Here is a 14,421-nt window from a genome sequence, read left to right on the forward strand (position 1 = left end):
TTTTTTTTTTTTTTTTTGGTTATCTAATATTTGCATGAATTACAGTCAAAGTTGTCTTTTTTATGGAAAAAGGGATCTTGGAAGGAGTCCTATCTTCTTAAACATAAAATTCTCAGTTTTAAGTACTTAAATTATTGAGGATTAAGTTGAATTTGTTTCTGTTGCAAACATAACAGCACAGTGTAACTTGTATGACGAAACATTACATGCAAGATAATATCATACAAGATAACACTTTGAAACGTACACGGAACTATAATTTTAAAATGGCCACAAAATTACAACTATCGACGTTACAGTAGCCTTGTAGAATGATTCATACATTTTGGATACTTATAAGAACTTAACACAATAGAATTAATTTAATTTCATATAGCGAGAAATATATGCAAAACTACTTTATTTGTATGTTTTATTTTATTCAACTACATAATATTGTATATAAAATTATATCGTGAATTAATGCACGTAACTGAAATTCGTAAGTAATGTGACCTTTCTCCAGCTATTACTTTGCTAGCATCTCTTTAGCAGATATTTTTATTTGCCCCCTTGATGTATTTAATGTGTGTTTTACATATTTGCATAAATAGAATGTTTATTTTATGTAAATAATATGCAAAATGTGTGTGTTTTTATTTACTATGTTTAAAGTTGTTCATTTATAATCATTTTTGCTGTTAAATATGGCTAGAATTCCCTGTGAACTGGATATGAACATGCTGCATGTGTAATCCCAGTTTTTAGATCCCAAATGTGCTCTGCATGTTATTTATGTAACATTATAACGCGTCTCTTCTGGTTTCTCAGAATTTCTGTTTGACTCATTGACCTTACACATGAAAACACTTTAAAATGTCCTTACCAAATTTGACTCTGTCATTTGGAATTGTATGTTTTTCGAATGAATGGTTGTTGACAGCAAAAAAGAAAAAGGAAAAAAAAAAGATCAATAGTGAAAGTCAAGTCATTCAATATGAACTGATAAGGTTATCTGTTTAGCTAGTGAAATGAATTGAATTGTGTATAAACATTGTTTATTATAATAATTATTATTATTATTATTATATAATCTCAGATACAACATTTGATATTAAGGAGAAATCATTTTTTGTGTTCAGAAGTGGAGAAATCTTGCATTTCTCAATCCTGTGTGTTTAAACATGTCAGACCATTGAGCTAGAAGTGTACTTCTGATACACATTTGATTTTAAAATAATGTAAGAATGTTTTATATTAATATAAAGCTAAATCAAAAGAAATTTATTTCAGCACTTGAACTGGGTAAAAGGAAAGATGAAAGCATTTAAATTAAAAATTATCGATTATAAAATGATCTGTTTTTTCAAATACAGTTAAAACCTAATTTCAATTAATTTTTATGTTTTTAAAATATTTTTCACCCCTCTTTACTTGTATGAATGATTTTTTTTTTTTTTTTTTACTTTATATCAAGAAAAATTCCTGTGAAATAAAATGTTTTTAAAATATTTTTGTATCCCCCTCTGGGGGGACGTACACATACCACAGTTTAAGAACCACTGCCTTAACTTGTACATTGAAAACAAACGTAGTAATGAGTAGTGTAAAATAGATTTTTTATTTGTACACATCCTAGTACCTTATTTATGTGTTTGATTTTTTTTTTTACTTACAGATGTTTACCAATGAATTTCACAGAAGAAGATTTAAGTAAAGGGGTGTTGAGAGACAGAGCCAAGATTGGAACCAGTTTAGCAGACATTGATCCAATGGAGGTTGATAAATCTGTGAGTAATTTTGCTAAGTAAAACATTTCAAACACATTCTTTTCACTCTTATATTTTTATTCTTATTATTAATAAATTTTCTTTAATAGCAAATGTTTATAAGTTAATTATAATTTTTTCACGGATCTTATCAATCATGCTACTGTAGTACTTTATACTATGACATTCAGTGTTACATTTTACAAAAAATAAATAATATTCTTATTAGTTACGAAGTTGCCCTTTTAATAAACTTTTCATAACAATAAAAACCCTTGTGTTAACTGCTTATTATTGGAATAATGTTCAAAATTAATTTTATAGTTTTGGAGTCTTGGCATTTAATATCCATTTCAGTGATTTGGATGAACCATTAGGTTTCATGTTAGTTATTGAATGGTATAGTTTATTTCTAAGTCAGATATGAAATCCTTGGCATTTGCTCTATGAACAACTGAAGTCTGATATTTAGAAAGGTAGCATGCCTAGTTCTGTCGGTGAAACATTGAATAATTTTTTTAATTATTGTACAGTTTTTGTTCGAACAGTTAAGTCATATATTTTAAACAACAGCATAAAACACCTCTTTAGACTTACTAGATCTCTTTTGTGGGAGAGCCTCGTTTTACAAGATCGATTCTACTTCATTAACCCTATGAACTCAGCTCAGTTCTGTGAATTTTACATTCAAAATTTAATTAAACGTGGTTATTATCAGTGTATCTCAAAATTAGTATCAATATGTAGATTATAATAAAAAATTTTATATTATCTAAATTTTAGTTTCTTAATTTCTTAGGAAAATATTTAACGTTATTTCTGTCTTCACTTTATTGTCACATAATGTACACCTCTTTTAGTCCGTATGGTTTCAATAGTATAACATCTACAATGCCTAAGGAATGTTAACACAGTTTCTTAATTAAAAGGTCAAATGTAAAGTATCAAAGTCCAAACTTCTTCACTTACTAAGATATCAGTAAATTTTTCCAATCTACAACAGAAACCCCACCCATCTATCCTAAATTTCAATGCAATTTTCAAAACCATGCATGTTTATATTTAATAGCTAGAGCCTATTTTCCACTCTTTTAAGCTTTCAACCATCATTTTCAGTTTGGTGGCAATGGTGCTGTTTACTGAAAGCTTATGAAATTTTTTAAAAATCTACTTGGTAAATGTGGATTTACAGTAAACTTAGCTATGTATAGCTTCACAGAGATGGGCTGGTAGAAACTACCAATGTTGTGCCCATAGAGTTAACAGAAGGTGTTTCTTGATTTCAGTTGGTCTTGCCTAATGAGCTCACTTTACTTATTATTCCAGTTCAGTAGTTTATAGTTTGTATTTTTTATACTTCTTTGTCTGCATAAGATAGTTTGGAATTTATTAAGATGTTATTAATGTTAAGAAGACATCTCAAGAAAAAACACTTTTCAGTAACCAAATGTATCACTTAAAAAATGAGATGGAATTGCTAATTTTTTTATCTTAATTTTCAAAATACTTGTATCCTTGAAAGCATGTTTGAGTAAGTAAAACCTGTTGTACGAGTAAAGTCTAATTACATACAATTGCATTAAAACTTTTAAAGGGTTAATTGCTGGTCAGTTGATTGAGGAGAAGTTGATCTAGGTTTTTTTTCTTGGGTAGGTTGAACTGAAACAAAACTGGAGGAAAGACTCGGTATTAAAAGAAAAGATAGAAATGTATTAAATAATTTGAAGAGTTTTTAAGGAAAAATTTAAAAAATTGTACATTGAAAAATAATCACTCGTCTTGGAATTATTCATAAAATGTGGAGTTGAACCTGAGGAAATTGGAAACATTGCTTTTAATTTGAAATATGATGTTTTGGATGTAGAACCCTGAGCTTAAATAAGACTGAGACAATTTTTCTGGAAATTAGAATGTAGATTTTAGTTTGAGGATTTATTATCCTAAATATTAGTTATAACAATGGAATTCTTTCATTTTTCTTTATTTGTTAGTTTATTTTTTAAGTATCTTCAGGGATTGTAAATATAATGTTTGCTGTTACCCCATACTGGAATTATGCATTCAGCCAACTATGATCATCATTACTTGGGAAAACATTGTATTGTGGTTGTCACTTTCTAATTTAAACATTAGTATTTGGTGTTGACCAAAAAAATATGATCAAAGAGCGATAACATTTCAGATGGTTTATCACAAGTTATGTGTTAACAGAAAAAATGACTTATGTTGCTGTTTCTCTGCAGGTATTTTTTGAGAGTATTGGAGGTCTAGACAGCCATATTCAGGCTTTGAAAGAGATGGTTCTTTTTCCTTTGATGTACTCAGAAGTGTTTGAAAAATTTAAGATTTCCCCTCCTAGGGGAGTACTTTTTCATGGACCACCTGGTAAGTATTTCTTATACTTGAGTAACGATACAAAGTCATTCAAAGAATCATTTTTATGGAAATGCCTGTGGCTGAGTATATAAAGTGATGGTTTGGTGTATGGGACAGGCCTCTGTTTAGTAACTAATATTTTTTCACTCTTTATTGTTTTTACAACTTCAACAGGAACAACCTGCTACTTACGCTGCTAGAATCATAGTGCATAACAGACTATATATATATACACACACACTTTTAAATTTGTTTTATAGACCAGTAAAGAGTATGGAAATAGGTAATGTTGTGTTTATTGAAACAAAAAAAATATTCAAGAACATCATTGTCTAATGACATAAGAAGTAGGCAAACAACCTAAAATTATAGTGAAAATTATTTGAATATTGACATAAAAAGAGTTACACATAATGTACATTTGTTGTAAGTAACTACATTAAATTGTAATGTATTTCAAAATTAAACCTAACTAGAGGGGAATAAATAAAGAATCCAGATCATAATACCCATCTTGTGTCATGATTAATTTATGACTTAAATTTTGAACTAACTAAGGCTTCTTTATATTTATAGTAAAAAAAAAAAAAAGAATCATTAGCCGCAGCAAGGATTTCTGTTTGTAAAGGACAGTAAAGATTTGTACCTGTGATAGTGATCTACTATGGTACACTGGCATCTTTGTTGAATCGTGTCATTAAAGATGCAGGAGCAATTGATAACAAAATGTTTCTTATATATTTGCTTGGAAAATCTGCAATGAATTTTACATCGCAGAAAAATCTCTCGCTTTACATAACAGATTTGTTGAACACGTAAGAGCCATAAATGACAGAAAAATTTGTTTGTAGCTTTCAAACACAGGAATGAAAAGAACATTCATTCAAAGGAACTACAAAATTTTAAGATCTCTGGTCTTTTTAACTTCCCATTAGATTTCTTTGTTCATCTTACTGGAGTTAGTTTTGTTTCTTTCCCACAAAATCATAATTTATTATTTAGTTCACTTTACACTGATGTAAATCTTTTATAATCTGCTCTATCTAATTTTACTTAAACATTGCTTATATCTATTTTTAAAGCCAACCTTTATTAATAATTGTTCTGTCCACAAGTTCTGACATCATAGAAGGGTGAAGGGAAAGGGCTACAAGTATAAAACCACTGAAACAGAAGGAAAATCACAGCAGAGGAACAAAACCTGAATAATTATAATCTCAATAGACTATAGTGTTACGAGTTTTTATTTTAGAATTGGAAGAAAAATGCTAAAGAAATATGATAAATGCATTGTTACAGGTAAATTTCCTTGGAACTGCACAGGAAGGAAATTTGGAAAATATTATCCATTTTTCTTTTTAAATTATACTAAATTAATTGTTACAGTAGACATAATATCAATTCTAAAATATATTTCAATTAGAAATTGTTGTGATAGAGATAGGAATATTAGGTAGAGTTAAAATGCCAGTTAAAGTTTAGTTTTATGTGATGCTATCGTATAATTATTCTTTTAAAATTTTACATATTGCATCTTAATTTCCAATTTTTACACACAATTAGGATATGAAGTTTGAATATTTGATAATAAATGTAGTACTGCATGTTTGCCATCTACACTGAAGAAAAGTAAATTTATATTCTTTTTTTCTACATTGAAAATGTTTGTTTTTTCTTTATATTTTCATATTCATATTTTATATAGGGATATTGATAGTTTTTCAAATCAAGTTATTTTTATAAGAGGAAATCGTTGTCATACAAAAATGGGTTTTTTATTTTTACAATTATTTTTAATTTCAGTTTCTATCCTACATATTAAAAAAAGTATAGGTTTTACATTACTTGAATAATTCTTTTACTGTAGGAACTGGAAAAACTTTAGTAGCTAGAGCTTTAGCAAATGAATGTAGTCAAGGAGATAAGCGTGTTGGTTTTTTTATGAGAAAAGGAGCAGATTGTTTGAGTAAGTGGGTTGGAGAGTCAGAACGACAGCTTAGATTATTGTTTGATCAGGTGAGTTTCAAGATTTGAAAATACTTTTAAAATTAAAGCACTTAAGTATTTTTGTTTGTTAGTTTCAAATTAATAGTTGAAAGTGTGTATTAGAATATCTTGAGATATGGTATTTGTGTCATGCAATTGGAGCATGAACTGATCAAAACTTTGGTCTATAGTTTCTTGTTACCATAGTTTTGTTTTTGTAGTGTAAATAGGTAATGGTTGAAAGACTGTGTGTACTGGGAGAGGTCTGTGGGTTAACAAAAATCACTGTACTTTAGAGCCATAAGTGCATTATAGTCAAATCCCACTAGTTGGTAAGTGGGTGTACTTGACTAGATCTAGGTGATCAGTGGTATTTGGTAATCAATTAATTGATGGCCCCATTTGTTGATTACATTTGATTAATCTATCAGTAAAGTGTTTCTCAAACTCAAACTGATATATACAACCAGAAAAAAAAGGTTGGTAGCACGGTTCTGCCAGCCACATGCCTTCCCACTAATTGGCAGTTTAAAATTAGTGGCAAGTAACATTAGTTGCTTTACCATGATAAGGTGACCAAGTTTTGCAACTTTGGAAATTAAAACTCTTGAATCACGAACCCCCTCCTGAACTACCTAAGCTGAAACAAAATTAATGTGAAGAAAATAAGGCTAAAATTTGACAGAGCAGTGACATTCGTAGATGGTTGTTTGGATGGGCTTAAGCTCCCTGCTTATCTTCTTTTATGGCCGAAAAGTGCCATTTTTCTTAGTCATCAAAAATTTCAGCAACCAATAAGGGATATGCACGATTCTTCACCTTGCTTGTTGCAAGTTAATAAGTAAAGAAAATCAGCTTTAAAATGAATTGCATACAGGGACTTCTGGGTTTGTAAAGTGTTAATAGAGAATAATTTGCTGCTTAGTTTTAGATTTTAAAGTGTATTATAAGACTTACTGAATTGAAATAAAAGAGGAGATGCTTGCTTCTCAATGCTTTCTGCCACGTGTAACAGAGGCAACCCACTGTCCCAATAGTCTCCTCTAACCCCCACCCCCTACCCACCCAGTGTTTTGCCCTATGTTTTGCACAGATAGCTTATTGTGTATTTTTGTGCTTAAAACAAAACAATATAAACGAAATTTGAAATAATTAAAAATAGTAATAAAGAGAAACCCTAATTTTGATTAATTGATTATTAACTTGACAATGGATTTGATTGTAATTTTCAATTAACTGATTGTTGGAATAATTGATCAGTCAATTAGTGTACATGACATTAATTAATATAATCATCGTTTATACATAATTGAATAACTTGTCCAGTTCTACTCTTGACTACCTGTATTTCCTCTAGTCTGTCATTTCAATATTAGGGACAACTTTGCTTGAAAATTATAAAACAAAGAAATCAAAATCAAAGACTACATATCTGTAGTTTCAAAAAAGCTTTAAAAAAACTTCCTTAACTTTAAGAGTTATTAAATCTTTAAAGTTTGCAAATGTATAAATCTAAATTAATGTTTGCTAATTATTAACTGAAATAAGTGTTTGTTCAGGTTTCATAACTACCAGTAATTCAAAGTATTATTGTATGCTTAATAAGATGTACTGTTTGTTTGTATTTTGTGCTTATGAAAATGTAATTTTGATTTTTTCTTCACAGGCTTACTCAATGCGTCCATCAATCATATTCTTTGATGAGATTGATGGTTTAGCTCCTGTGAGGTCTACCAGACAGGATCAGATACATAGCTCTATTGTTTCCACATTGCTGGCTCTAATGGATGGTTTGGATAACCGGGGAGAGATTGTTGTCATTGGTGCCACAAATCGTATTGACTCAATTGATCCAGCTTTGCGTCGGCCTGGCAGGTTTGACAGGGAATTTCATTTTGGATTGCCATCTTTGGAGGTTTGTTTGCTTTCTTTTACTATCTTTAATAAAACTTTGAATGTCAGTCATTGACAATATTTAGGTACAATTTACCTTAATAATAATAATTGAGATATTATCAAGTAATATTTATAAAAGGTTAAACAGTCTATTATTACATGATTAAGGTGAATAAGACTCACTGTGCTATATTTGTGGCTAAGTTTTCATTGTGAGTAATATTGTATAATTATACAAAAATAAGAATTTTTTGTGTGAAAAGATCCATAAAACCAACCCAAACTCTAACAGATAGTTGATGGTCTAAAAACTTTCTGCTTTATCACACACACTTAAAATTATTAACTTATGCTTTATCCTTTAAAGCAACCATTAAAATATAGTGAGGTATAAAAACTTAAATTATGATTTTTAATCTTAATCTTTGCTTTACATTTTCACTACGTGTATCTTTTTCTGCATGTCATGAGGTTTAGTGAGTTACATTCAAAATTTAAACTACTTTTTTATCATAGTGTACAAATAAATTTGGCATAAAAACATACTAATAATACAAATTTTAATAATATACAAGTTTTAAGTTCTTCATTTTATAAAACTATTTCAAAAATATCCTGAATTTCCTCTAGTATTGAATTTTCTCTTTAGGCATCCCCTCTTCTCTAATTTATTTACCACCTCTCCAAGAAGAACAAAATGTAATGTAAATTACTTTGTCATTACTCAGGCAAAGCATAATTTTTATAGTCTTCAGTCTTATTTAGTTACATAGCCATCAAATAGAAAATCAAACCACTCTTGCCATACCCACCTGTCACATCCTTTCTTTCAGAAATTGCCATTAGTTCTCTCTGACGTTTAGTACTATATTATTTATAACTAAAAGAAAGTAAAGGTTTTAACTTATCAAATGACTTATATATTCTATTTTATTTTCAGTTCAAACTTTATTTCCCATGCAAAACACATCGATGGGCTTAGCTGAAATTTTAATGGCTCTTGTTGCATAGTTATAAAGCCAGAAAAATTTTGATAATTATGAGATGTAGTCTGCCTTTTGCATGTTATTATTCTGTGTTCTTTGGTGCATTATTTAATTGAATAATTATATAGTGTAATAGTCTCATTAGTATAAAAAAAAGTTGAAAAAGAAGACTCAAAAACTCAAGTAACTACTTTATTTCTTGTTTGTCATGTATATTCTTGATTTATTATTATAAAAGTAATTAAAATGTTGTAAATTTTTAGGTTAGTTTGGGTAGAATAAAGAACAATAGTAATCACTAACTTATTCTTTTTGTCACTTTGTCGTGAATGCTTTCACGCTCCTTTTTTGTTAATGCTCAACAATATACATCATTCCTTAGCAAAAAAAACTATCATCTGATTGTTCTTAGGCCAACTATGGTCCTTATGTTGAATGCTCAATATTCATGTTGATTTGTTAGAAAGACCCCCCTCCCAGTGGTGCAGCGGTATGTCTGCAGACTTACAATGCTAGAAACTGGGTTTTGATACCCATGGCGGGCAGAGCACAGATAGCCCTTGTGCAGCTTTGTGCATAATTAAAAACAAACAAAACTTGTTAGAAAGATTTGGTTTTTATTCTTTATTTTTTTGCTAACTTTGCTGATATAACTGCAAAATAGTTTTAATTCAGAAGTTTATGACATTTAGTTGTAGCCAAAAGAAAAATAAAATTTACCGAGTAGTGTTCCAGCTAAACCTTACATTACATTATTATTATTATTACTATACAAGTAGGCCTATTATTACTAACATTATAGAATCAGTGCTTAAAAAGTTTTAATTGGTAAATAAATGTTAATTAATAAATCAATTAATAAATATAAATGTTTATTACTTCCAAATATCTTTTTTATCCTTTGTAAAGTCAAAAGAGTTGAAAATTTGTATTGGAATGTCCACACTATGTTTTCTACTTCCTGACCTAGAATACAGTGAAAAGGCTGAAGAGTGCTATTTAAGTTTCTTTCAGAGTGCACACACATTTTGTTCATGTTAACATTTCATTTTTCTGTGTAGTTTTTACTAAAAATGTGGTGATTAAAGAATTACTTTGAAACTGATGAAATAAGTGAAGAGTAAGTGCATTTTGGAGGTACAGACAAATTCCTTTTAGTTAAATTCTATAATTTTCATAAATCACTCAGCAATGGTTTCCTATAATTTTTGATGGGCTTTTATACTAATAATAATAAAAAGTTTTCATGAGGTACACTTTCCAGCAGCTCGTGAGTAGCTTATGCATTATGGAATTTGATAGAGTAATGTGGTGTGGTGTGAATATTGGTTAAACAATTGTATAAACACTAGTATTTAAGTATAAACAGATGTATACTGTTACAAGTTTAAAGCTATTTAAGATAAACAAATGCAGTTTCATGTAACAATTTGAAGCCCTTCTAGAAAGATCAAAAGGGTAACTATACCAACCTCGTATAGAATTAGGGTAGAGAAAATAACAGATGAAATAAAGTTTTACTGAAAACAAAGTGTTGAAATGTCTTTAGGAAGTTTTAGAGATTACATAATTTGAGATTTTTCAGAAGAAAAGTATATTTTAATCTTAACATGAAAATCACTTTGCACTCGGAGCATCAACACTTTGACTCCATATGTTCATGGAGAAATGTTTAGTGAAAATACTTCATTAAAAATTCTGATTTTTTGGTCTACAAATGGCTTAATAATTACTGAAAGCTGACAAAATTACTTGAAGATACACAAAACATATTTGAAATTATAGTATGGAAATTATAAAGGTCAATTTGGGGTCATGAACTTTGCTGTTTCAACTGCACCCATAAAGAGAGAGTTAAACAGATGTTAATGAACTCTTAGAGCACTAGTTGCATTACTACCTTGAATGTTAGATTAAAAAAAAGGCTATTCCTAAACTTGATTTTTTCTTTATATTATAAGTTCATTATACTTGTATTGCATAAAACTTTTCTAGTTAATTTTTAAAATGTAGAAAAAAAGGATACAAGCCTTATTTATATATATATATATATATATACATAAGCTGTGAAATATGTTTGACCTTATTTCCAAATAAATAAGTTAAACATACTTTGATCTACTTAACATTCAGAATTAGAGAATGTATTCTGTTTGTAACCTTTGGCCATAAAGTCATCATATAAATGAATAAGACTGACTCGTGAACCTCTGTCCTGTGGATACAGCAGCATCTGACTGCCTATAATTTAGTTAGATTCTCATGTCATATATAAGTAGACAAGCAGAGCACCTTTTTTTTTATTTCCTCACTGCAAAGCCTCGCAGAGCAAGGCATTTTAGTTTGCCTTTCGTCCATTCATCTGGCTCTTGTGGACAAGATATCTCAAGATTGGATGGATGAATTCTGACCGAATTTATACAACAGGTACTAAATACAAAGTTTCAAACCTGTTTATAATCTTTGAAGGTTGTGAGTCAAAGGTGAAGGTCAAAAGTTCATTGATACATAGAAAATCCATTCAAATCTTGTGGACAGTTACTACATCACCAAATTGTGGGGACTGAAACATACAGTATAACATTAATGGGAACATAGGTGTTTTATAAACACAATTTGCATTTGTTGTAAAGGTTAAACACTTCATTTTTTACTTATTTTCAGAACGCTCAGTCACACAGATTCTTCTATGCTGTGGGCATGGTTTGGTGGTAAGGACACTTGACTTGCAATCTACAGGTCGCATGTTCGAATACCTTCACTTTACATGTTTGCCCATACAGCCGTGGGGCATTATAATGTGATGGTCAATCCCACTTGTGTGTAGTGGATGATTTAGATTAGCTGCTGTCCCTTTAGACTATTTATTCAAAATTAGGGACAGCTAGCCTAGATATCCCTTGAGTAGCTTTGAACAGAATACAACAAACAACAATCTTCTATGTTGCTTAACATGCTTGTGACAGTTGTTAGTATTAAGCATTTCTTACTCAAAGTGTTTGAATTGTGTATGTAGGCATATAAAACTAAGAAAATGGCTGATGAGAAGAAGCTTAGTGATGATGTAAGATTATTTAAAGCTTGACAAGAGTCTCGTGCTTTAAAATAAGTAAACATTTCTTTTTGGTTAAAGTAGGCTTAGAAGATTTTGATTTCATGTTGTTATTTAGAATTCAAAGAAAAGTATTATTAGTTTTTGATTATTCAAAAGAACCTTGATCTCAACACAAAGATGGAAGTATATCAAAAGTGATAATAGTATTGCAAGTCTCATGGAACAGTGTTGTGATTATGTGAATTCCACTGCATGACTGCCCCAGTGACCCAAGTAAAATCTATCTTAGGTCAGTTTAAAGTATACTTGTATATTTCTTTGTGCACTTCTCAAAAAAAGTGGTTTTACTGTACAATTTAAAAAAAACAAAAACATACTACTGTTTGGAATTGTCTTATTCCAGAAATGTGTATAATGTTACTTTAGCTAATAGATATATAATATGTTAGTTATTGTTGTAAAATTAGAAAATGTTAGAAATACCATATCAGAAACATTGAAAGCTTCAACATAACTATTTGTTAAAGGCACCAGGAAAAATATTTCACACAAAATGTTTGGATTGTGCACAAGGTGATGCACTTATCATGTAACACTTATTTGAAACAAAGATTTAAATATAAAAATGTCTGAAAAATCATGTTTGTTATGTACAGTGGTTTTTCAAGTAGGTGTAACAGTTTGATTTAAGTATTATGTTCAAGAGGTAAAAAAAGATGTGTTCATTGTTACGCAAGTTGCAGTTTTTATTTGAGGTTATTTATCTTTTTCTTTTTTCAAAGGCTAGACAGACCATATTACGCATTCATACCAAGCATTGGCAACCTGTCCTGTCTGATTCCTTGTTAGAAGAACTGGCTGTTCGAACTGTTGGCTACTGTGGTGCTGATCTAAAGGCCCTGTGTACAGAAGCTACTTTACTGGCATTACGAAGATGTTACCCACAGATATACAAGTCAAGGCAAAAACTTCAGCTTGACTTGAATACAATTAAGGTTGTAATTTCTACTTTTACTCTTCCCTCAAACATAATTCCTCTTTTTATTTTCTAAACTTCTTACAAATGTTTTAATACATAAATACAAGTAATGTAATAGCTGTTGTATTGTTTGAAAATATATTTAGTTATTAGTATTGGCTAAAGTTGAAACTTGTCAAAGTATTTTTTTGTAATTTGATACTAAAATAACATTACTGAAAAATACAAATTTTAAGATTTTTTTTAACATCACTTAAATATTAACCCTATGCATATGGAAGGGTCAAAGTATACATCATCAGTGTATGTCAATAAGCTTGGCATCAAAACACAATTTAACACTCACATTTTTATATTATACAAGTTTTAATTTATTAATTTCAAAAGGAAATGTTTAAATATATTCTTATTTTTCAATTCTCTTGTTACATTCTCTTCTCTGTACTATGAAATTCCCATTTTATGTATATATTTTTCTACCCTTGTATGATTTTCTGAGCATCCAACTAATTAGAAATGCATATTATAAATATTGACAAGTCAGAATATAAACTATATATAAACCTAGTCTTCATGCTTTACTGTGATATGTAAAAAATGTCAAGCCCACATGACACACTCCGTCCATATCATTCTCTTTTGAGTAATTTGTCAATAATTATCTCTAACGTTGTTGTTTGATTATTTATAACCAACAGAAAGAATGTTTTTTTTTTAATGCAAGTTTCCTTATAGGGCTATTTGATTTTGCCTCCTGTATTTAGATATGTAGTTTTAGTTTCATTGTTTTGATTGTGTTTTTCTGCTCTGATCAGCTAATGGGATTTTCTTAACCATCGTTATAGCTTATTTAGAAAACCAGTTAAATTATATTAGTCTTAGGGCATTCTGTTCTAGTACTTGCTAAATTACCTTTATTACTTTAAAAAGAGTATTAATGATTGTGGAGAACCACCATAATACAAATAAACTAGTGCTAAGGATGTAAGTTCTCAAGTACAAATTACTGAAAACTGAAATAGGCTTCAACTATAATGTAGGTCCAAAGTTTCTTATATATTTCTTATTTATTGTTATATATATATTTTTAACTAAACTAAATTTTAAAAATTTGAAAGTTATTAGGTTAGATAAATAAAAAGATTCATGAAATCAGCTCAAGCTAACTGTGTCACTTGATAGTAACCTGACCAGTTTTTTTACACTAAGTTTTCTGTTGTGGTTCATTTCATGTCTGCTTGCTTTTAATTCTGTTAATTCACAATGGTCTTTAGGTACTTGTATAGTATCTAAAGACCACTGTGAAGTAATAGAACTAAAAGCAAGCAGATATGAAAGGTCAGAACACTGAGGCTGTTGGAATAAATAATTACACTGAGTGGTCACAAGTAAATA

The 14,421-nt window shown here is 29.5% G+C and overlaps 1 protein-coding gene across 1 annotated transcript in view; it reads left to right on the forward strand.

The window, feature by feature from the left end:
• The window catches only part of LOC106460825 (ATPase family AAA domain-containing protein 2-like), an 89,664-nt gene that overhangs the window by 33,732 nt on the left and 41,511 nt on the right, over positions 1–14,421 (forward strand). Inside the window, exons 9-13 of the mRNA XM_013920569.2 lie at positions 1,658–1,769; positions 3,992–4,133; positions 5,992–6,140; positions 7,777–8,025; positions 12,830–13,042. Of these exons, the coding sequence (XP_013776023.1) occupies positions 1,658–1,769; positions 3,992–4,133; positions 5,992–6,140; positions 7,777–8,025; positions 12,830–13,042 (865 nt within the window). The remainder of the gene's footprint in view (positions 1–1,657; positions 1,770–3,991; positions 4,134–5,991; positions 6,141–7,776; positions 8,026–12,829; positions 13,043–14,421) is intronic.

This window comes from Limulus polyphemus, unplaced genomic scaffold, assembly GCF_000517525.1.
Source record: "Limulus polyphemus unplaced genomic scaffold, Limulus_polyphemus-2.1.2 Scaffold844, whole genome shotgun sequence".
NCBI classification, from domain to species: Eukaryota; Metazoa; Arthropoda; class Merostomata; order Xiphosura; family Limulidae; genus Limulus; species Limulus polyphemus.